This window comes from Oryx dammah, unplaced genomic scaffold (genome assembly GCF_014754425.2).
Source record: "Oryx dammah isolate SB20612 unplaced genomic scaffold, SCBI_Odam_1.1 HiC_scaffold_3, whole genome shotgun sequence".
Classification (NCBI taxonomy): domain Eukaryota; kingdom Metazoa; phylum Chordata; class Mammalia; order Artiodactyla; family Bovidae; genus Oryx; species Oryx dammah.
In genome coordinates this window covers 96344843-96365399 of record NW_024070187.1, presented here as the reverse complement: position 1 = coordinate 96365399, position 20557 = coordinate 96344843, and the positions used below count along the sequence as shown (strand labels likewise).

General features: G+C 45.0%; 1 protein-coding gene across 1 annotated transcript in view; it reads left to right on the top strand.

The window, feature by feature from the left end:
• SCD5 (stearoyl-CoA desaturase 5) overlaps nt 1–19139 on the top strand; it is a 172510-nt gene extending 153371 nt beyond the window's left edge. The window contains exons 4-5 of the mRNA XM_040237206.1: nt 13066–13298; nt 17639–19139. Of these exons, the coding sequence (XP_040093140.1) occupies nt 13066–13298; nt 17639–17829 (424 nt within the window). The 3' untranslated portion in view covers nt 17830–19139. The remainder of the gene's footprint in view (nt 1–13065; nt 13299–17638) is intronic.
• The last annotated feature ends 1418 nt before the right edge of the window (nt 19140–20557 follow it).

The window sequence follows — 20557 nt, the reverse complement described above, 5'->3', positions numbered from 1 at the left end:
TGCTCCAGCTGGTTTCCGGCAGGTTCATCCTGACAGCACTATCCTTATGCCCGAACCTCCTGCACTGGGGCGTCTCTATTGGTGCTGGAGCCTGTGACACCTCTCAGCACCCATGTTGACAATCCAGAAGTTTCCGTGTGGTGGTAGTGGGGATGTGGGCAATGTAGGGCGGCTGGTAGATGCACTCTTTCCCCCTCTTCCTCCCAGAAGCATTGTTCCAAGTCTCCATCACCCATCTGGCCTCTTGGAAGATGAAACCCCCAGGTTGAAGGGTCAAGCAGTGGCCAGCTCAGGTCAGCCCCTGACTTTCCCTGCCGCCCACATTCTGTCTGCCGGGACTGAACCCTCCACATAGTGTAATTCATAGAAGCTTTGCTTAGACTTGCCTTTTGAGAAGCCTAGGCCAAAATACTCATCACCATCATGGAAGGTCAAGTTATTTCAAAAAATTGATGGTGAAGAATCTGCCTGCAGTCAGGAAGACCTGGGTTGGGAAGATCCTCTGGAGAAGGGAAGAGCTACCCATTCCAGTATTCTTGCCTGGAGAATCCCATGGACAGAGGAGCCTGGCGGGCTACAGTCCATGGGGTCGCAAAGAGTCGGACATGACTGAGCAACTTTCAGTGATTAAGAAGGACCAAAAACTGGGCACTGATTTTCACATACTATTTATTTGGAACATAGAAATTCCCATTAAAAAATTTTATTGTTTATTTTATTTATTTTTGGTTGCACTGGGTCTTGGTGGCTTTGCTCAGGCTTTCTCTAGTTGTGGCAAACAGGGATTACTCTCTTTTTTTTTATTTATTTTAATTGGAGGCTAATTACTTTACAATATTGTGTTGGTTTTTGCCACACATTGACGTGAATCAGCCATGGGTGTACATGTGTTCCCCATCCTGAACCCCCCTCCCACCTCCCTCCCCATCCCATCCCTCAGGGTCATCCCAGTGCACCAGCCCTGAGCACCCTGTCTCATGCATCAGACCTGGACTGGCAATCTTTTTCACATATGATAATATACATGTTTTAATGCTATTCTCTCAGATCATCCCACCCTCGCCTTCTCCCACAGAGTCCAAAAGACTGTTCTATACATCTGTGTCTCTTATGCTGTCTTGCAAATAAGATTATCATTACCATCTTTCTAAATTCCATATGTATGAGTTAGTATACTGTATTGGTGTTTTTCTTTCTGACTTACTTCACTCTGTATAATAGGCTCCAGTTTCATCCACCTCATTAGAATTGATTCAAATGTATTCTTTTTAATGGCTGAGTAATATTCCATTGCAGCCATGAAATTAAAAGATGCTTACTCCTTGGAAGGAAAGTTATGACCAACCTAGATAGTATATTCAAAAGCAGAGACATTAGTTTGCCAACAAAGGTCCATCTAGTCAAGGCTATGGTTTTCCCTGTGGTCATGTATGGATGTGAGAGTTGGACTGTGAAGAAGGCTGAGCACCGAAGAATTGATGATTTTGAACTGTGGTGTTGGAGAAGACTCTTGAGAGTCCCTTGGACTGAAAGGAGATCCAACCAGTCCATTCTGAAGGAGATCAGCCCTGGATTTCTCTGGAAGGAATGATGCTGAGGCTGAAACTCCAGTACTTTGGCCACCTCATGTGAAGAGTTGACTCATTGGAAAAGACTCTGATGCTGGGAGGGATTGAGGGGGAAGGAGGAGAAGGGGACGACAGAGGATGAGATGGCTGGATGGCATCACGGACTCGATGGACGTGAGTCTGAGTGAACTCCTGGAGTTGGTGATGGACAGGGAGGCCTTGCGATTCATGGGGTTGCAAAGATTCGGACACGACTGAACTGGATGGAACTGAACTGAATACTCCATTGTGCATATGTACCACAGCTTTCTTGTCCATTCGTCTGCTGATGGACATCTAGGTTGCTTCCACATCCTGACTGGGGGTTATTCTTCATTGCAGTATTCTGGCTTCTCATTGAGGTGGCTTCTCTCATTTTGGAGCAGGGGCTCTAGGGCTCAGGCTCACCAGTCATGGTGCACAGGCTTAGGTGCTCCATGAGCTTAGGTGCTCCATGGGTTTGTCCACTCCACAGCATATGGAATCTTCCCACACCAGGGATCAAACCTATGTCCCCTGCGTTGGCAGGTGGATTTTTAATCCACTCTGCCACCAGGGAAGTCCAGAAATACCCATCTTTAATGAGATATAATTGACATAACATTATATTAGTTTCAGGTGAACAACAACATGCTTCGGTATTTGTAAATAATACAGAATGATCACCACAGTAAGTCCAGTTAACATGCCTCACCATACAGAATTACAAATCTTTATCTCATGATGAGAACTTTCAAAATCCATTCCCCTACGTACTTTCGAGCATACAACACAGGTATGTAACACCGTTTTATTAACTATAGTTACCGTGCACATTATAGACCCAGGACTTACTAATTATAACTGGAAATTTGTATCTTTTGGCCCCTTTCATGTAGAAATTTCCCATTTTGATTCAGATTCCATCGGATGGAATTTCATCTTATCCTTTGCCACAAACAATTTAAAAGAAAGTAGGGGTAATTAAACATTTATATCTTCAACTAGCAAGAAAACCCAGCTGTCTAAAGTAGTTGTCTTCTTGAGTCTTGACAGCACAGTTGTACTGAGGGGTATTGGAAAATGCAATCAGCAGACTTGGGAGGAGATTTACCAGAATAGGCGTTCTTTCTTTTTTCTATTTACTTTTGGCTGCGTTGGGTCTTAGTTGTGGCTAGCGGGCTTGGTTACCGCGCAGCTTGTGGGATCTTAGTTCCTCGAACAGGAATCGAACTGGTGTCTCCTGCACTGGAAGGTGGTTTCTTAACCCCTGGACTACCAGGGAAGTCCCAGGAGAGGCTTTCTGCAGGAAATCAGACTTCAGCTGAGTTCTGAAGGCCTGGAGACCTTTGGAAGGATGGTGCAGCTTGAGTTTAGGAATGGAAACCACGGGCTAGAAAGCATGCATTGTCCCCAAGGGTGATACTTCTTCCACGTAAAATGGAAAAAAACGTGTTTTGTCAGCCTGTTCATTTTTGTGCACAACAAGGAACATAGTCAGCCCGCCTAAATCAGTTCATCTGTAGCAGTTGATATTGATCATGCAAATAGCCAAAATTACTCCAGTGGCTTCTTTCTTGTGCAGAAACCAGCTACTGGTGAGTAACTTATCATTGATAGAGTTTGGGAATCAACCTTACTCCCTTGGGTGGGGCAAGAGGATTGTACTCTTGTCACTTGGCTATTGTCCTTTCAGCACAAGATCCACATGTGAGTACACACACACACACACACACACACACGCACACAGAATGCTATCTACTGTCACTAATTCTGTAAAAAATTTTACTGTTAAATAGAGAAGGGAGGACAATCTCATATTTTAAAGGACCACTCTTTAAAAAAAATTTAAATACATCAAAGGACCGCTCTTTAAAATGAATTAAAATTTTCTTACTTAAATCTTAGGCCAGATCCTAAAGGAAACAGAGAAAAAAAAGACTTAAATAACAACAGCACGATCAAAGCAGAAAGTAGTAACCTAACATATTGGGCTTTCATTCTTTTGGGAATTGAATATCTCTTTGAGAATTTGATGAAAGCTGTGGACCTTGAACCCCAGAAAAATGGAAATACAAAAAAAAAAAGTTTGTATATAATTTCATGGGTCCCAGGTTAAAGAAAATGGTTATGTTTTCCCCGTGATGTTCAGTTTATCTCAGATAGCAAGAGTCGAGGTGGAATGCAGTTTTAAGGGTGCAGTCTTACGAGAGGAAGTAGATGTGCAGTGACTTTGTTTTAAAGTTATTTTGTAAATAATTGTGATTGTTCATCTTTAGTCATCATATTCTGTTACCATCGGGAGTTAATCTGTCATTCTTATAATTTATTGAGAACGATTGGTAACTAATTAGGAAGGGAGGGAGGAGAGTGGGAAGAAGGAAGGACAAAGACGAAAACTCCTCAAGAGAGACACATATTGACATAGTGTCTAATCAACTTAAATTTCTAGAGGAGACTGGAGAAATCCTAAATATCAAACAATTGAGGGTGGACTGACTTAATATTTTTTGGCCAAAGACAGGTGGATTCCTGTCACGCAAGTCAATAATTCAGCTATTTATTGGGCACCTGCTGTGTTAACCAGCATTTTGTGTTCAAGGAACTACGAATGATGTGAATTAGATCAAGGCAAAGCCTAACCTCAAAGAATTTGTCCTGCGCTCATTATAATGGAATCAAAGCTTTGAAAGGGGAAAAAGTCCTTTTAACCTTCCTTCCATGGTCTTAGCAATCAATATGTCTGGGCATTTTTCTTCAAGTCCTTCATTGTTAATGAGGTGGGGATAATGCTCTTTTGTGTTAAAAATTCTGCAGTGATGGTGTTTATCTTTTGAAACGCTGCTTAGTGAGCTCATGCAAGCTGTTTGTACAAAGACAAATTAAAATCAAGTAGATGGATGCAACTAGCCTCCACATTCAGACCTCAAAAGCAAATAAAGCTGAAGTCAGACAGAAAATAAAAATATGTCTTTTTTCCCACACGTTGCAAGTTTCCTACAGAGATGCTTTCATGGAGAGGCTGGTGCTATCTCTGGTTCCTCCATGGGAGGAATTAGCCAGGATATGGGAATTATGCATCCAGGTAGTCTAGTTAAAGGTTTTCTTCTAAAGTGAAAGAGTCTAGTTAAAGGTTTTCTTCTAAGGGAATGTTTATTGTGAAGTAGCACAGGGAAAGTGATGTCAAGATTAACTGAGGGTCAAAAACAAATCTGGATGATTAAAACTTTCTGAGAATACTTCAAATGCAGCCATCATGAAACAATCTCACTTAAAGACACTGAAGCATCCAAGAAGCAAGCTCCGGGGTACAGCGGTGAAGCCTCTTTTCAACTTAATTCAGACAGTCTGGAAGATTTTCTGAAGCCCATCAATGGGCTTCTGTCTTCAGATCTTCCTCCAAACAAATCACATATTCCACCTCCTGGTGGTTGATAACAGAGGAGGCAAAGGAAGGAGGAAATGGTCCATTCATTTAACCAGCTGCCAGGGCAGATCATCTGTCCTCAAAATAAATGTTTATTGTAAGCACCCAGATGATTTTGCCAGGTCCCCTACAAGATGCGAAAATTGCAGGGAAGATGAATTTCTGACTTGGCTATCGTAAGTGGAATCACAGAAGCAAACATATTTAATCAAGATGCCAGTGACGGTTCATCCCTCATCATTACGATACATTTGAGGACTGTAATTTCTCTCTCACCCGTTATATTTACTTCTTTTCACATTTCCTGAGCTGGCTCTGTTTGGAAGTCAGCAGGTCATTTCCCCTTCTTTCATGCTCTAATAGATTTCATTCTCAAGATCTCACACCCCAGCAGCACCGGACTGCTGTGCAAGGGTTAGTCAAGCAACAAGAAATGCTTGCAGACAGAGAACAGCAATTTCTTTTTCATCTGAAGAAAAATGAGAGTTTTAAGATGCTTATCACACCCAGATTTGAATATATATATGCATATATATATGAAATCCCTGATTCTTCTCCATAGAAAAAACTTTTGGTCTCAAGGCCTTTAAAGTTTCAATTCTTATTGTGATCCAGTTTATTGGCATAAGGATATTCTTCAAAGCATTGAAAGGTTAGGGCCTGTGTCAATATCTATGTCCTGTAATCGAAGCCTAGTTGGACGGGGGTGTTGTGGCGTGATGGCATTTGATGTGTGAAAATGGACTGCACGTGCATGGTTGGTTACTTCAGTTGTGTCTGACTCTGCAATTCCATGGACTGTAGCCCATCAGGCTCCTCTATCCATGGGATTCTCCAGGCAAGAGTACTGGAGTGGGTTGCCATGCCCTCCTCTAGGGGATCTGACCCACCCAGGGATTGAAACTGCACCTCTTAAAGTCTCCTGCATTGGCAGGTGAGTTTTTTGTTGCTGTTTTTACCACTAACGCCACCTGGGAAGCCCAATGGACTGCATATCTTGGAATGCTGAAAACCATCTTCCCACTTTGATATTGGTGTCATAAGCAACTGTGAGATGGGAACTGAAAGGTTTCCAACATCTATTGTGGGTCTCCTCTTATAAGCTGTCTCTTTAAAGCTCTAGGACACGCCTCCCAAGTTATTGTAAGGCGAGCTTGAGTGTTGACTTTTGTGATTTTGGCTTAAACGTTTGAGTCTCTGGGTGCAGCTACTCTTCCTTGGGTCATTCTCAGATTTCTACTGCCCCTTCTCTCTTCACCCCTTTCTTTTTCTTTCTCCCTTGATGGTTTTAGGAGGCTTCTCCTATCTCCTTTCTTTTCCTATCAGATAACTCCCATCTGAGTGTTCACAGAAAGACAGAGAGGAAGTCACTCACATTCCAAGAAAAGACCAAACCTGTTAGACTGGCTGTTAATCTTAAATGTTGCCAAAAATGTAGCATATTTGGCAGCTCAGAGAATGACCTAGAAGTTCATGCTCAGAAATCACTCATTAAACTGGAGGTAGGATGTAAGATATAGTTCGGGCCAAGGCAGAAAAGAAGGAGAGATGACCTCAATGGGTTGCCATTTCCTTCTCCAATGCATGAAAGTGAAAAATGAAAGTGAAGTCACTCAGTCGTGTCTGACTCTTAGCGACCCCATGGACTGCAGCCTACCATGCTCCTCCACCCATGGGATTTTCCAGGCAAGAGTACTGGAGTGGGATGCCATTGCCTTCTCATTGGAGGTAGGTTACCTTTATTCAGGCAAGGAGGGGCAACAGTTGGCCTAAGGCTGAGCACGAGAGGGATCAGGGAGGCTTCATATTTAAAGGGAGGTTTGTGGAAGTGATAAGGGAAGCGTTAGTCAGGCGGGACATTTTGGGTAATCTTTAGTTGAGATGGCATTTGTAGCTGAACAAGGGGTCGGAGGTTTTGGGCAGGGGGTGATAAGTCCCCTGGGCAGGGGGCAGTAATTCCCAGGCAGATGTAGGGTGTGGGAGGTTTCTGGGCAGGGGGTGATAAGTTCCAGGTAGATGCAACCGGCCCGGAGCATCAGGGCAGGACTTAAAGTTCAGTTTTGTTTTCCCCAAAGTTAGATGATTCAGCAAGGGCCTTTAAGACCATTGTTTTCTTTTCCAGGCCCAAGGACTCCTCCATAGGAAGCCTCACAGTGAAACCTGGAAGCTGGGGGTTGAGTCTCAGGGAACACAAATGTCTTTCATCGAGTTGTTGACTTCAAATACACAATCCTGTGTTGGTACCAGTCCAAGAGATGAACATCTAATGAGGAACCCAAAAGCAGGCTGAACATTCATTGTGCATTTTGTGGGTTTTTTGGAAAACCTTGGCATCTTATCAGTCATACTCTGAACAGCCCTGCTGAAGTCACATAAGTGTTTTTATTTTCCTGAGAACTCATCATTGACTAACCGTTCCTGTAAATATATTTAGGAGTGCCTGCTCTGTGCAGGGCTCTGTGCTAGACTCTGCAGAGTCTGACTTTATGCCTCACTCCATAGGTCCAGCGGTCTATCCTTGTGGCAAGACAGGTTACCCTGAAGTTGCCTCTGAGATGGATATTACATTGTAGAAAGTTTCCTGGGGAGGGGTTGTTGGGGTCAACAGCTGTGGAAGAAGGGACAGAAACAGGATTGAGGAAGGGAAGAAACTGGGCCTTGACTGGTCTCAGTGGAGGCTTCAGCCAGCCCTGCAGGTGGTTTATTCTTCAGAGTCGTGGTGAGTTGGAGCAGTGGTACTCCACCTGGGTAATGGACTTCTGCCCTTGTAGGTCAGTCACTGGATGGGGTTGCTGGGAAAAGGTGTGACTTAGGGCAAGATGACTCCGTTGGGCAGAGACAGCATTGCCATCGCCTGGGAGATGAAGCCTTCTGATCCTAAGAGGAATCTGGAGGGCTCACCGTAGTGTCCACTACATTATGCTAGAAGGCTTTTGGCCACTCCACAGAACCTCTTGACTCGCCTGTCTTGTCCCAGAGTAACACCTCAGGAATAAAGCCACTGTAGGGGCAGTTAGTTTGGTGGCTCAGCAGCACATTCAAGAGCCTTTCCATCTTTCTGCTCCGTCAACCGAAGAGGTCTCCTCTTTTTTCTGATCCTCCTTCCTGTCACCGTCGCAAGGGTCATGGCAGTGGAGCAGGTCCAGGAGACACACTGAAAAAAAGAGCCGCCATCTTTCCCTCTGAGCCCTTTCTGTTTCCAAGGAAAGTGTTCCTTCACCACCCTCTTCTTTTTTATTGAGGTAAAACATACACAACATGCTATTTATTATTTTAAACCATTCATAAGCGTATTAATTCTGTAGCATTAAGAATGTTCACAGTGTTGTATGTGGACTTCCCAGGTGGCGCTAGGGGTAAAGAATCTGCCTCCAATGCAGGAGACCCAGGTTCAATCCCTGGGTCTGAGATCCCCTGGAGAAGGGCATGGCAACCCAAGCCAATAGGATTCCCATGCCTATAGAATCCCCATGGACAGAGGAGCCTGGTGGGCTACGGTCCACGGAGTCACAAAGAGTCAGACGTGACTGAAGTGACTTAGCACGTGGCACAGTATTGTATACCTATCCTCACTTTTTTATTCAAATATTTTTCATCACTCTCAAAAAAAAAAAAAAACCCTATACCTATGAAGCAATAGGTATTGCTTTTCCTCTTCCTTCCCAATTCCTAGTGATCTCCATTCTACCTTCTCTATGAATTGCCGTTTCTACGTTCCTTGTATAAGTGGAATCGTAACCATATTTGTCCTTCTGTGCCTGGTTTATTTCATATTTTCAAGTTTCATCCATGTTGTGACTTGTATCAAAAGTTTGTTCCTTTTTATGGCTGAATAGTATTCCATAGTATGGATGGACAGCATTTTGTTTACCCATTCATCTACTAATGGACACTTGGGTTACTTCCACCTTGTGGCTATTGTTAATAATGTTTCTGTGAACATTGGTGCTCAAATGCCTGTTCAAGTCCCTGCTTTCCAACTTTCTGAATAGATACATTGATTTGGAATGGCTGAACCATATGATAATTTGATATTTAACCTTTTGAGAAACTTTTGTTTTTTGCAGCAGCAGCAGCTTCACCACTTTCCATTCCCATCAGTGATGCATAAGGGTTCCAGTTTCTCTACATTGTCATTAACACTTGTTATTTCCCTTTCAAAAGTTATAGCTATCCTTTCTCTCTGAGTAGTACAATAACCTGGGGCTTCCTGCCTGGTCCAAGGGGGCTATAGAAATCCTCTGAGAGAGAAGAATGGTTAGACTGAAGCCGAAGCCTGTGGGCTGCAGTCAAACCAGAGACAGTGGATTCCACAGGGTGGGGGCAAAGCAAGAGAGTCATGGCAAGGGCCAGGCTTCTCCCCGGGAAACCACAGCCCCTCTGCACCACGGCACAGCACCCTCATTGACAGAGTGTGTCCATCTTGAGTCCATGGCGAGGAGTAAATGAGAGAAAGCCTATGGCACGCTTAGCCCAGCATCCAGCACAGAGTCAGCCATCAATACGTGATTTCTGTTTCCTTTCCAGGAGCAAAATGAGGGTCCCAGCCTGTGGCTCAGAGCAGGACTAGGGGGACTTCCCTTGTGATCCAGTGGTTTAAGAACCCAACTTGCAATGCAGGGTACATGGGTTTGATCCCTAGTTGGGGGACAAAGATCCCACATGCTTTGGGGCAACTAAGCCCTGATGCCGGGAAAGGAAGGAAGGAAGAAACTGCATTTTGAAAAAGAACAGGACTTCGAGAGGCTCCTTTCAGAGGTGCTGGATTGTAACCCAGAGTGGAGGGACGGAAGGAACCACCCGAGTTGCAGGATGCCCTGCGGACAACATTCAGCTGCTTCCCGCCTTTCCCAGAGGCACCCAAGATGAGCAGCCACTGCAGACCATCGTCTCTGGGCTTCCCGTCAGAGCCCCTGGCTCCTCACACACCCCACAAGCTCCCAGGACCCTTGGCCATGGTCTGCGTGCTTCTTGCAGACCCCCTCTTTGGCGGATGCTCCCACCCAGCTGCTGTCCTTTCTGGGGAGTTGCCCTTGTACACAGGTTCACCCAGCTCAGGGGGCACCCTGAGGCCAGGGGCTGGATGATGCAGAGTCCCCCGGCTCCACGGGATCTGCCAAGGCTCACTGTGCATGAGCTTCTCCCCAGGCCCATCCTGCCTTCCTCGCTTCAAGCATCTCCCCAAAAGCCTTCTGCATCGGACTCTGGGAGCCCAGACTCAGACCAGCAATCTCTCCACTGTGTGTTGTCTTTGCCCCTCCAACTACAGCCACTCATCTGACCTCCCAGGCACCCTCCTTCCACTAAAATGCAGTCATATCTTATGCCGAAATGGGTGCTGATAGGTTAACGTGCATGCGTGATAATCTCTTCAGTCACGTCCAACTCTGCAACTCTATGGACTGCAGCGCCGCCAGGCTCCTCTGCCCATGGGATTCTCTAGGCAAGAATACTGGAGTGGGCTGCCATGCCCTCCTCCAGGGGATCTTCTTGACCTAGGGATCAAACCCCTCTCTTTTATGTCTACTTGCATTGGCAGGTTGGTTCTTTACCACTAGCACCACGTGGGAAGCCTGATGGATTAATATGTTGCCCAATAGAAACAGTGATAATTATGTGGGAACTGACTCTTATGTGCACCTAGCAATCTGCAAAACCTACATGATTTTATTTGCAAAGCAGAATAGCCTGATAGTCTCTGAAATGCTTCTGCCTGGATTTGAATCTTGGTCCTACTACTTATTAGCCTTATGACCTTGACCCAACTATATAACCTATAAAAGGCTCAATTTTCCCATCTGTAAAAGGATACTCCTGGTGCCCTCCTCCTAAATTTTTGTTAGAATTGAATGAGCCCGTACATGGATGGGTCTCAGAATAACCGAGACACATAGTAAGCACATAGTATCCATTAGGCATTAGTGGTTTTCAAATTGGAGTATAATTGCCTTACAATGTTGTGTTGGTTTCTGCTATACAGCGAAGTGAATCAGCTATGTGTATACATATATCCCCTCCCTCTTGAACCTCCCTCCCATCTCACTCCCATCCCACCCCTCTGCTGCTAAGTCGCTTCAGTCGTGTCCGACTCTGTGCGACCCCACAGAAGGCAGCCCACCAGGCTCCCCATCTCTGGGATTCTCCAGGCAAGAACACTGGAGCGGGTTGCCATTTCCTTCTCCAATGCATGAAAGTGAAAAGTGAAAGTGAAGTCGCTCAGTCGTGTCCGACTCTTAGCGACCCCACGGACTGCAGCCCACCAGGCTCCTCCGTCCATGGGATTTTCCAGGCAAGAGTACTGGAGCGGGGGGCCATCACCTTCTCCGATCCCACCCCTCTAGGTCATCACAGAGCCCCGAGCTGAGCTCCCCATGCTGGCATTAGTATGGTTGCTCCTCACAAGAATCCCATGTGGTATTGTGATTCCTGCCTGTGTTGGACACCCCTTGTGCCCACCTCATACTCTCAGCCCACCTTTTCACTCCAGCTGTTCCTGCGGCACAAGTGTAACTCACCAGCAACGTGCCCAGCCACACTGCCTACTTCCTGCCCTGGCTTCTCTGCCACCCCCACCTGAGATGTCCGTGACTACACTCAGCCATTCTGACCCAAGCAAACCTGAAAGTGTGAGAGAGCTGACCTCCCACGTAGACCCCTTGACCAAAGAGGAACTGGGGCCAACGGGAAAACAGTCCCCTTTTCATTTCTAGAGAGAATTCTGAGCTATAATGTGTCCCATGGAGGTCCCGCAGCAGTGGGCACCCACAGCTTGACTCTTCTCTCCTTTCATTTCCCTCTTCCCAGCTGCCCACTCCTGTTACTCGAGGTCACTTCCCTAAATGAACTACCCACATACAAGCCCTTGCCTCATGCTCTGTTTGGGGAACCATCTCACTGTGTACACAAAGAGTGAAAGAACAAAGAGAGGCTTGTTTTCTGTGAAGAATCAGACCTGGACTCAAGTCAGATTTCTTCCACCTCCCACATCTTATTTCCTCAAGCTGCGCCCCATCTCGGTTCATACATGCGCCTTTTAACGGAGGCCTCCCACGAGCCAGGTCAGCCGAAGGAAAACCGAGGCGAAAACAGCTATGAACAGGCAGCTTTGTTTTGTTTTGTTGTTTTGGAGTGGGGCAGGGGTTGGTTTATTTTTTAGCCAAACTGCGTGGCATGTGAGATCTTAGTTCCTTGATCAAGGATCGAACCTGTGGCCCCTGCAGTGGAAGCATGGAGTCTTAACCACTGGACCTCCAGGGAAGTTCTGGAACAGGCAGCTTTGGACATTTTCATTTCACAGCCCCTTCATGTCCCTGCTAAGAGCCTGTTGCCACACAGCCAAAGGTTTCACACGACCGGAGCAGGGACTCTTGTCAAATTTGTCTTGGTACCACTAGCCCTTGAGGCCTGGTATACAGGAGGCACTCAAGAAACACTTGCTGGGTACACAAGTCCAGCAAGCAAACTATTGATGGTTTATTTTTAATCTTTGCTTTATACGTGGCCATGTTTGTTCATATACTTGTTTATTTTTATGCTGGTTTGGAGTGTAATTGCAGATGGACAGAGAACATTTAAGGAAGGGTTGTTTACCTTTTTCCCAAGCTACATTAAAACATATTCACATGCCTGCAAAGTATTCAAAGAATATTGGATAGTTCTTGAAATTATGGTTAAAAAAAAAACCAAAACTGTTTGTCGGGTTGACTGGTGAAAGAAATAGAAGCCATCAAATTGTGGCTTGTAGGACACACGTAGCTCAGAGATGCATGGGTTTCACCTGTACCGATTGTTTAATACTTGAAATTCTGAAGTTTGCAGAGAGTCCTACCACTTCCTATAACTTCTGCCTGCCCTAATTCTGAAGTTGGTGCTACCTGCCTAGCCCTGGTAGGTGGATGGGTTTGTGACCCCCATACAGAGACACACAACAGGCTCCAAGAGCTGACGGAGCTGACTGGCATCATTCCTGACTCCCCCTGCAGCTTGCTCACTGCCCTCCACAACCACCATCAACAGGTGCCCCATGGCAGCGTGACCTCCTCCTCTTTCCAGGTACTACAAGATCACCGTGGTGCTCATGTGCTTCGTAGTCCCCACACTGGTGCCCTGGTACATCTGGGGAGAGAGCCTATGGAACTCCTACTTCCTGGCCTCCATCCTCCGCTACACCATCTCACTCAACGTCACCTGGCTGGTCAACAGCGTCGCCCACATGTACGGAAACCGGCCCTATGACAAGCACATCAGTCCTCGGCAGAACCCACTCGTCACCCTGGGTGCCATCGGTGAGTGTCAGGTGGGAACCACTGGGGACAGTGAGTGTTCAGACCTTCTTGGCTTCTCAGGGGTTTTACAGGACATGTCAAGGGAGGCAAGGGAGTGGACTGGACTGGAATGGATTTCGGCTTTGGCGTTAGAATCTTGGCTCTTAGACAAGCCTCTTACTCTCTGGTTTACAGCTTTCTTATTTGTGAAATGGAAACAGGAATACCTGCTTCATAAGGGTGCTATGTGTTCGATCCCTGGGTTGGGGAGATCCCTTGGAGAAGGAAATGGCAACCCACTCCAGTATTCTTGCCTGGAGAATCCCCATAGACAGAGGAGCTTGGGGGGCTACAGTCCATGGGGTCGCAGAGAGTCAGACCTGACTGAGGGACTCACACTTCACTTTCAAGGGGGTTACGAGAATGAAATAAGATACTATATATCATCTGCTTAGTATGGTGCCTGGCACATAGCAGGTAATCAGTAATTAGCAGCTATTTATTTATACACTAGCCATTTCCCTACTAAAGGAGGAGTAGCAGTTGATGTCGCTCTCAAACTGCCTGACCGCTCTTAGCCTCAGCTGTCCAACATTCGGCTGACCATTTAAAAAAGGCCCTCAAACAGAGGGATGGAGAGAAACGGGACCTTGACAATCTCGTGGGGACCGCAGAATGGTTAAGAGTCAGTCCGACAGGCTTAGTTGAGGCTTGGTTCCTCTGCTCAATCTCTGGGCATAAGTTATCTGGCTCCTCCCCACCTTGTGTTCTCATCTGTAAAGTGGGGATAAGAGTAGCGTTGACTTTTGCCCAGGGTCACCATAGGGTTAGGTTACCTAGCGTTTGCAGCGTGCTTAGCAGGAAACAAGCCTTCAGGGATGTTGTTTTCCTTACTGGCCTAATGGGCTTAGGCAAATAACTTGTCCCTTCTGTGCACTTCCACCCTCATTTTAAAGTAGGGTTATTCATAGCAGCTAGCTGAGTGATGTGAGGATTAGAAGCATTAATGCCCTTTGAAGAATTCAGCCCTGTGGTTGGCACACGATAAGTGATTAATAAATGTTACCAGGACTTCCCTGGTAGCTCAGCTGGTAAAGAATCTGCTTGCAATACCGGAGACCCAGGTTCAATTCCTGGGTTGGGAAGATCCTCTGGAAGAGGGCACGGCAAACCACTCCAGTATTCTTGCCTGGAGAATCCCCATGGACAGAGGAGCCTGGCGGGCTGCAGTCCATGGGGTTGCAAAGAGTTGGACACGATTGAGTGACTAAGCACAGCTGTGTCTTGATAGAAGCATCTCGGGCTTCTGTATAAGCTGAGCTTGAGCTCGAGACCAAACCCAGGAAAGAAGTTTCCTGCTGTTAAGTATAAACAGTCTGCATCACTCTGCAATGAATTTCCGCCATCATGGTGTACGGGTCACCCATTCATTAAGACCCTAGGGATCTTGTGTTGACAAGAGCAATGTAAGTTGAATAAACACCAGATTTCGCTTTGGGAATAACTTGATAAGCAGAGAGAAAAGTGTGAGCTTCCTGACCCCTCCTATTGTTTTCTCTTCATCTCACTCTTTGTCTTTAATAAGAATTGTGGTGAGGGAAGCCACATCCAGTGGTGACTCTGAGAGTGACAAGAGTGGGCCCCATGTGTCTTACCACCTTACTTAGGGGATGGTGGGCCAGGAAACCCAAGGAATGTGCCCACAACACAGGTCCTGAAAAACTGGGTGTTGGCTTGAAGGCTCTCAAGGTCTACACTGAATTCTCAGTCAGCTTTCCTGATAAAGGTCATTAGAAGACTCTTGTTACACCAGCCATATGGGAGACGGGGGGCTATGTTCAGAGTTCTTAGAACAGTGCCTGTTTCTGAAAAATAGGGGGAAACTCTAGAACTCTGGTCCAAGAATGATGGGTAGAAAAGACCTAAATTAAAAAGAAAAGCGCAGACCACAGACTGATCCATCTGATGGACTCATCGTACAGCAGAATCTTCCAAATGTGGTCAATCGAAGAACTGTATGGTGACCAGTAGCCACTTAAAAAGTAAAGGAGGAATCTGGTGGTTCCTCAAATGGTTAAAAATAGTTACTATAGGATACAGCAACTCCACTCCTAGATTTATACCCTAGAGAAAAGACAATCTATGTCCACATAAAAACTTGTATATGAGTGTTCATAGCAGCATTATTCATAACAGCTAAAAAGTAGAAATACAGCAAATGTCACTCACCTGATGAGTGGATGAATGCAATGTGGTGTATCCATACCATGGAATACTCTTCAGCAATAAAACCAGATGAAGTACTGATACCTGCTACAACCTTGAAAACAGTATACTGAGTGAAAGAAGCCAGTCGCAAGAGACTGCATATTATTTGATTTCATTTACACGAAATGTTCAGAATAAGCCAATCTATAGAGACTGTATTAGTAAAAGTAAATGTGAAAGTTGCTCAGTCGAGTCCGACTCTTTGTGACAGTATATGTGTGTGTATATATATGAGAAGAAAATGGCAACCCACTCTAGTATCCTTGCCTGGGAAATCCCATGGACAGAGGAGCCTGGCAGGTTATGGTCCTGGGGTCACAAAGAGTCAGAGACGATGTATATATCTATATATACACACGTGGTAGTTGAGTTGCTAAGTTGTCTCCAACTCTTAGCTCCTCTGTCTGTGGAATTTCCCAGGCAAGGATACTGGAATATATATATATGTAATTATATATATAATATTGCTTATAATAAATCTCTCTCTACCTATATATTGGGTATGTTCTGTAAGATCATATGGAAACCTGACCGAACTTTTTGGCCAACCCAATATACATCCGTATAGAGGTAGATGTATTCTGTTTCTGTGTGTGCCTATGTATGTGTTTACGGGAATAGGGTGGGGGAAGGAGGAGAGATTTATGATGAGGAACTGGCTGGTGAGATTACGGAGGCTGAGTCCCACCGTCTGCCGTCTGCAAGCGGGAGACCCTGGAAAGCCAGTGTATGTATAATTAAATCTGAGTACCAAGGCCTGAGAACTAGGGGAGCTGATGATGCAGATCCCAGTCTGAGGGCAGGAGAAGATGAAATATACATTCAATCAGTGTGTCCAGAAAACAGGGGGCAATTCCTCCTCCAGGCCCTTAAGGGACTGGCTGATGCCCAGTCACATGGAGGAGGACCGTCTACTTTCCTGACCCCACTGCTTCAAATGCTAATCTCATCCAGAAACACCTTCACAGACACCCAGAAATAGGGGTTAATCTGTGCACTCCTTGGCCAGTCAGGTTAACATGTAAAATTAACCATCACAGAGAAAGAAAGTAGGACTGGAAGGATGGGGGGATGGATGGGGCTCAACATCCATCCATCCTTGGGGAGAGGAGTTTCTTTTTAGGTAGTGAAAACGTTATAAAGATCGTTGTGGGGATGCCTGCACAACTCTGCAAATATACTGAAAGCCATTCACTTGGATACTTTAAATGGGTGAATTGTATGGTGAATTACATCTCAATAAAGCTGTTTGAAAAAAAATGAAAAAAGATGTGAGACTCCTCCTGAAAACACCCTGGGGGAGGGGCAGTAAGGGAGGAAAAGTTACTCACTGTGAAGGGAAGAGTAATATATCGGCAGATTTTGGATATTTAAAGATCCAACTCCTTAATTCACTTACTTATGGGAACGATTATCATTTATCTCTTCCGAGCTTTCTCAAGAAGTCTTCCTTTAATCCCTTCAGTCGACAGAGGCTATTTTTCTTTTATGAACATACATCAAAATGATGATCTGTTATCAGCCATTCGGCATTTAGCTTCCGAAGTACAGCTCTGAAGTCATGGGAGCATGTCACCAGTTCACAGGGAAAATTCATCTTGAGACTTTATGCTGATAACTTTATTGTTATTTTTCTGTTCCTATCGTTTGTCTAGCCAATTCAGTGAATGCTCCCTAAGGGCAGACAGCAAGTACAGTAAGTCCCCTACATACAAACACGTTCTATTCCGAGAGCAAGTTCGGAAGTCCGGTTTGTTCGGAAATCCAACAAAGTTAGCCTAGGTAGCCATCTAACACAATCGGCTATATAGTACTGAACTGTAATAGGTCTCTAATACTTTTCACATAGATAATACATACATAAAAAGCAAACAGAAAATAAAGCATCTCTCATCTTACAGTCCAGTATCTTGAGATGCATGCACAGTACAACAGACAGCATACAACACGTCTTTGTAGGTTTGTACATAGGGGACCTTCTGTAAGTTTTTTTACCCCATGGAGCCTAACACAGAGTCTTGCAGTCTCATGGCATTTAAAAGCTCTGCAGAGAGGTGCCGATGGTGTTATTTCAAGCCTACTTTGTCTTCCAGGTGAAGGTTTCCATAACTACCATCACACCTTTCCCTTTGACTACTCTGCGAGTGAATTTGGCTTAAATTTCAACCCAACCACCTGGTTCATTGACTTCATGTGTTGGCTGGGACTAGCCACTGACCGCAAACGGGCAACCAAGCAGATGATCGAAGCCCGGAAAGCCCGGACTGGAGACGGGAGCGCCTGACTCTGGACCCTGCATCTGTGCCCGCTGTCAACGACGCCTCGGTTCACGGCCTTTGTTACTACACTACTCTTGTTCGTTGGATCGTGGGAGGGGGCGCAAGCTGGGGAGAGAACAGAATCCATGCAGTTTGGGGATTTTTTTCGTTGGTCTCAAAATAATGTCAAGATACAAACTATCAATGAAAAGAATTTTTTAAAAGTCAGTGTAACTATGCTTTAACACTAGAACGCGGACATGTGATTTAATCGCTGTAACTACAACATGTCATTCAAACATACATCGTCATGTGCTTTTACTTGTACGTGATGTTAACCCTGACAGGATGAAGGAATTTCACATTCTTTCAGTGTGATTCAGGAGAGCCTTTGTTTTCTGTTTTAAACCCAACTTTATTTTCAAACAGACTATCTGAAGGAGCAGAGAGGCAGGGTGGAAGACAAAAGAGAGGGTCTAAGTAGTAAGGAAAGAATGTTTCTGCTTTGTAATTATTGTGCGTGTTTATTGTTGCTTTAAAGTAAGAAAATTGAAAATGTTAAAAAATGAAAATACAGGAAATGGCTCTCTTATTTTTTTGCCCTGTTTCCAGCTTGTTGATGTTCCACTTTCTTTGCTTCAAGGGGTCTGTTCACTGCTCAGCTAGTTTTGTGTCCTGAGCTGTCCGTCCAGCTGACCCTATAAATCAGTGCCTGTTTTAAGTGTTTGATTTTGTTCTCTTTGCTATTGTCATTTTAAGGTGTAGAACTCAGAAGTGCCAGACATCAAATGAAGCTCAAATGAAGCTCTCATTTAAATGTTTAGACACCTAATTTATATTCTAATTGATCCTAGCCACTGATGCATGTACTTTACCTACTCCTGCTAAATAAGCACATTAATTTTCCACACCAGGTCATCAGATCTGAATAACCAAGTTATCTAGAACTCAGTGTCTACAAATGTGTCACCTGCATGCGGCCTTCATTGATTTTGCAGCAAGACATAAAGTGATCATTATGTAGCCTCTGGATTTTAAAAAAATTTGTGTGTTAAGTTGCCTTGTAAAGAGCATGTCGAATTAATGGGACAGCGTGCCCTTTGTGTTAGATGTTAGAGCAAAAGAGAGCCTTATAGTTTGGCATCAGAGCACTTCGAAGATAGTGCTGCAAAGATAGGGAAGATGTAGGATTTAAATTTACATTTTTGAAAAGAAGTGATGCCGGTAAGGAATTGTCATAATAAAGTTCTTCATCCAGCAGGTGTTTAACGGTGTTATTTTTGCCATTAATAATGTGTAAACTATGAGTGATTCACAATAAATGATTATGAATTCATTGGTGTTCCTGACCTGATACTTAAACCCAGTTTGAATGTCCCTTAAGGGTGCCTTATGCTTTGTGATGGCCACATAATGCATGTTTGATTTGGGCTCTGGGCTAACAACAGCCCCTAAGACGGGACCTCTCCTATCCTATCATCAGTCTTACGCATAACCAGAGGGAAAATCAGCAGGTTTTATTTGGACTGTAGAGCAGCAGTCCCCAACCTTTGGCACCAGGGACTGGTTTTGTGAAAGACAATTTTTTCACAGACTTGGGGTGAGTGTGTTGCGGGGGGTGGTTTTGGAATGATTCAAGTGCATTACGTTTATTGTGTACTTTATTGCATCAGCTTTACCTCAGGTCATCAGGCATTAGATCCCAGAGTTTGGGGACCCCTGCTGCCCCAGTGGTGTCATTTCTCACTCACCAACACCTTCGCTTGTACTGCTTCGAGCTGACACATGGGAACCCAACTCCTATATGTCATCAAAACATCATGAAGCATCCCTTCCTCCCCACAGCCCTGCCGAAGTGGGCAGAGGGACTCAACTCTCACTCCAGCCCTGCCTCTCAGCTCTGCTCCATTCCATGCTCCTCACTCTCTGCCCATCTTTTGCCCCAAAGCAGTGCTCTGGCCGTCAGCTGTCAACGTCCTAGCCTGCCTGCAGTTGAGTGAGAGGCCAGCCCTTGGTGGGGGCCAGACTGGATTTCATTCATAAGGACTCTTATGAGGAGGCATTGTTCAGCTGCTTCATACCCTAACCATATGTTGCTAAGACCTTGAATGCAGTGTTGGTAGAGTGTAGATATAGTCCAAGACGAATCTATATCCACCTGAACTAAAATGACCCTGATTGGCCATATTTCTGTGAATTTTTGAGCCCTCAAAGTACTAAACTTATTTGCTTGTCTATTAATAGAAAAGATTACACTTGGAATCTTTGTAATCTTCTCACGAAAGGAGGCTGTTTCACAGCTAATCCAAGTAAATCCAGAACCTCTGGATTTACAGTCCTCTGAACTTGAGTGCCAGATTTTTTTTTAAATCTATTTTTGTTGTGTTTCATGGAATGTGGGATCTTAGTTCCCCAACCAGGGATTGAACCTGAGCCCCTGTATTGGAATCAAGAAGTCTTACCTGCTGGACCCCTGGGAAGTCCTGGGTGCCACATTTTTACCCAGGAATGAGATAAGGACTGCTATTTTTTTTATTAGAGGATAATTGCTTTACAACATTGTGTTAGTTTCTGCTGTACTATGAAGTGAGTCAGTTATACGTATACATATAGCCCCTCCCTCTTAAATCTCCCTCCCACCTACCCCCATCCCACCCTTCTGGTCATCATAGAGCACCAAGCTGAGTTCCCCATGCTATACAGAAGCTTCCCACTAGCTATCTACTTTACACATGGTAGTATATACATTGGAGA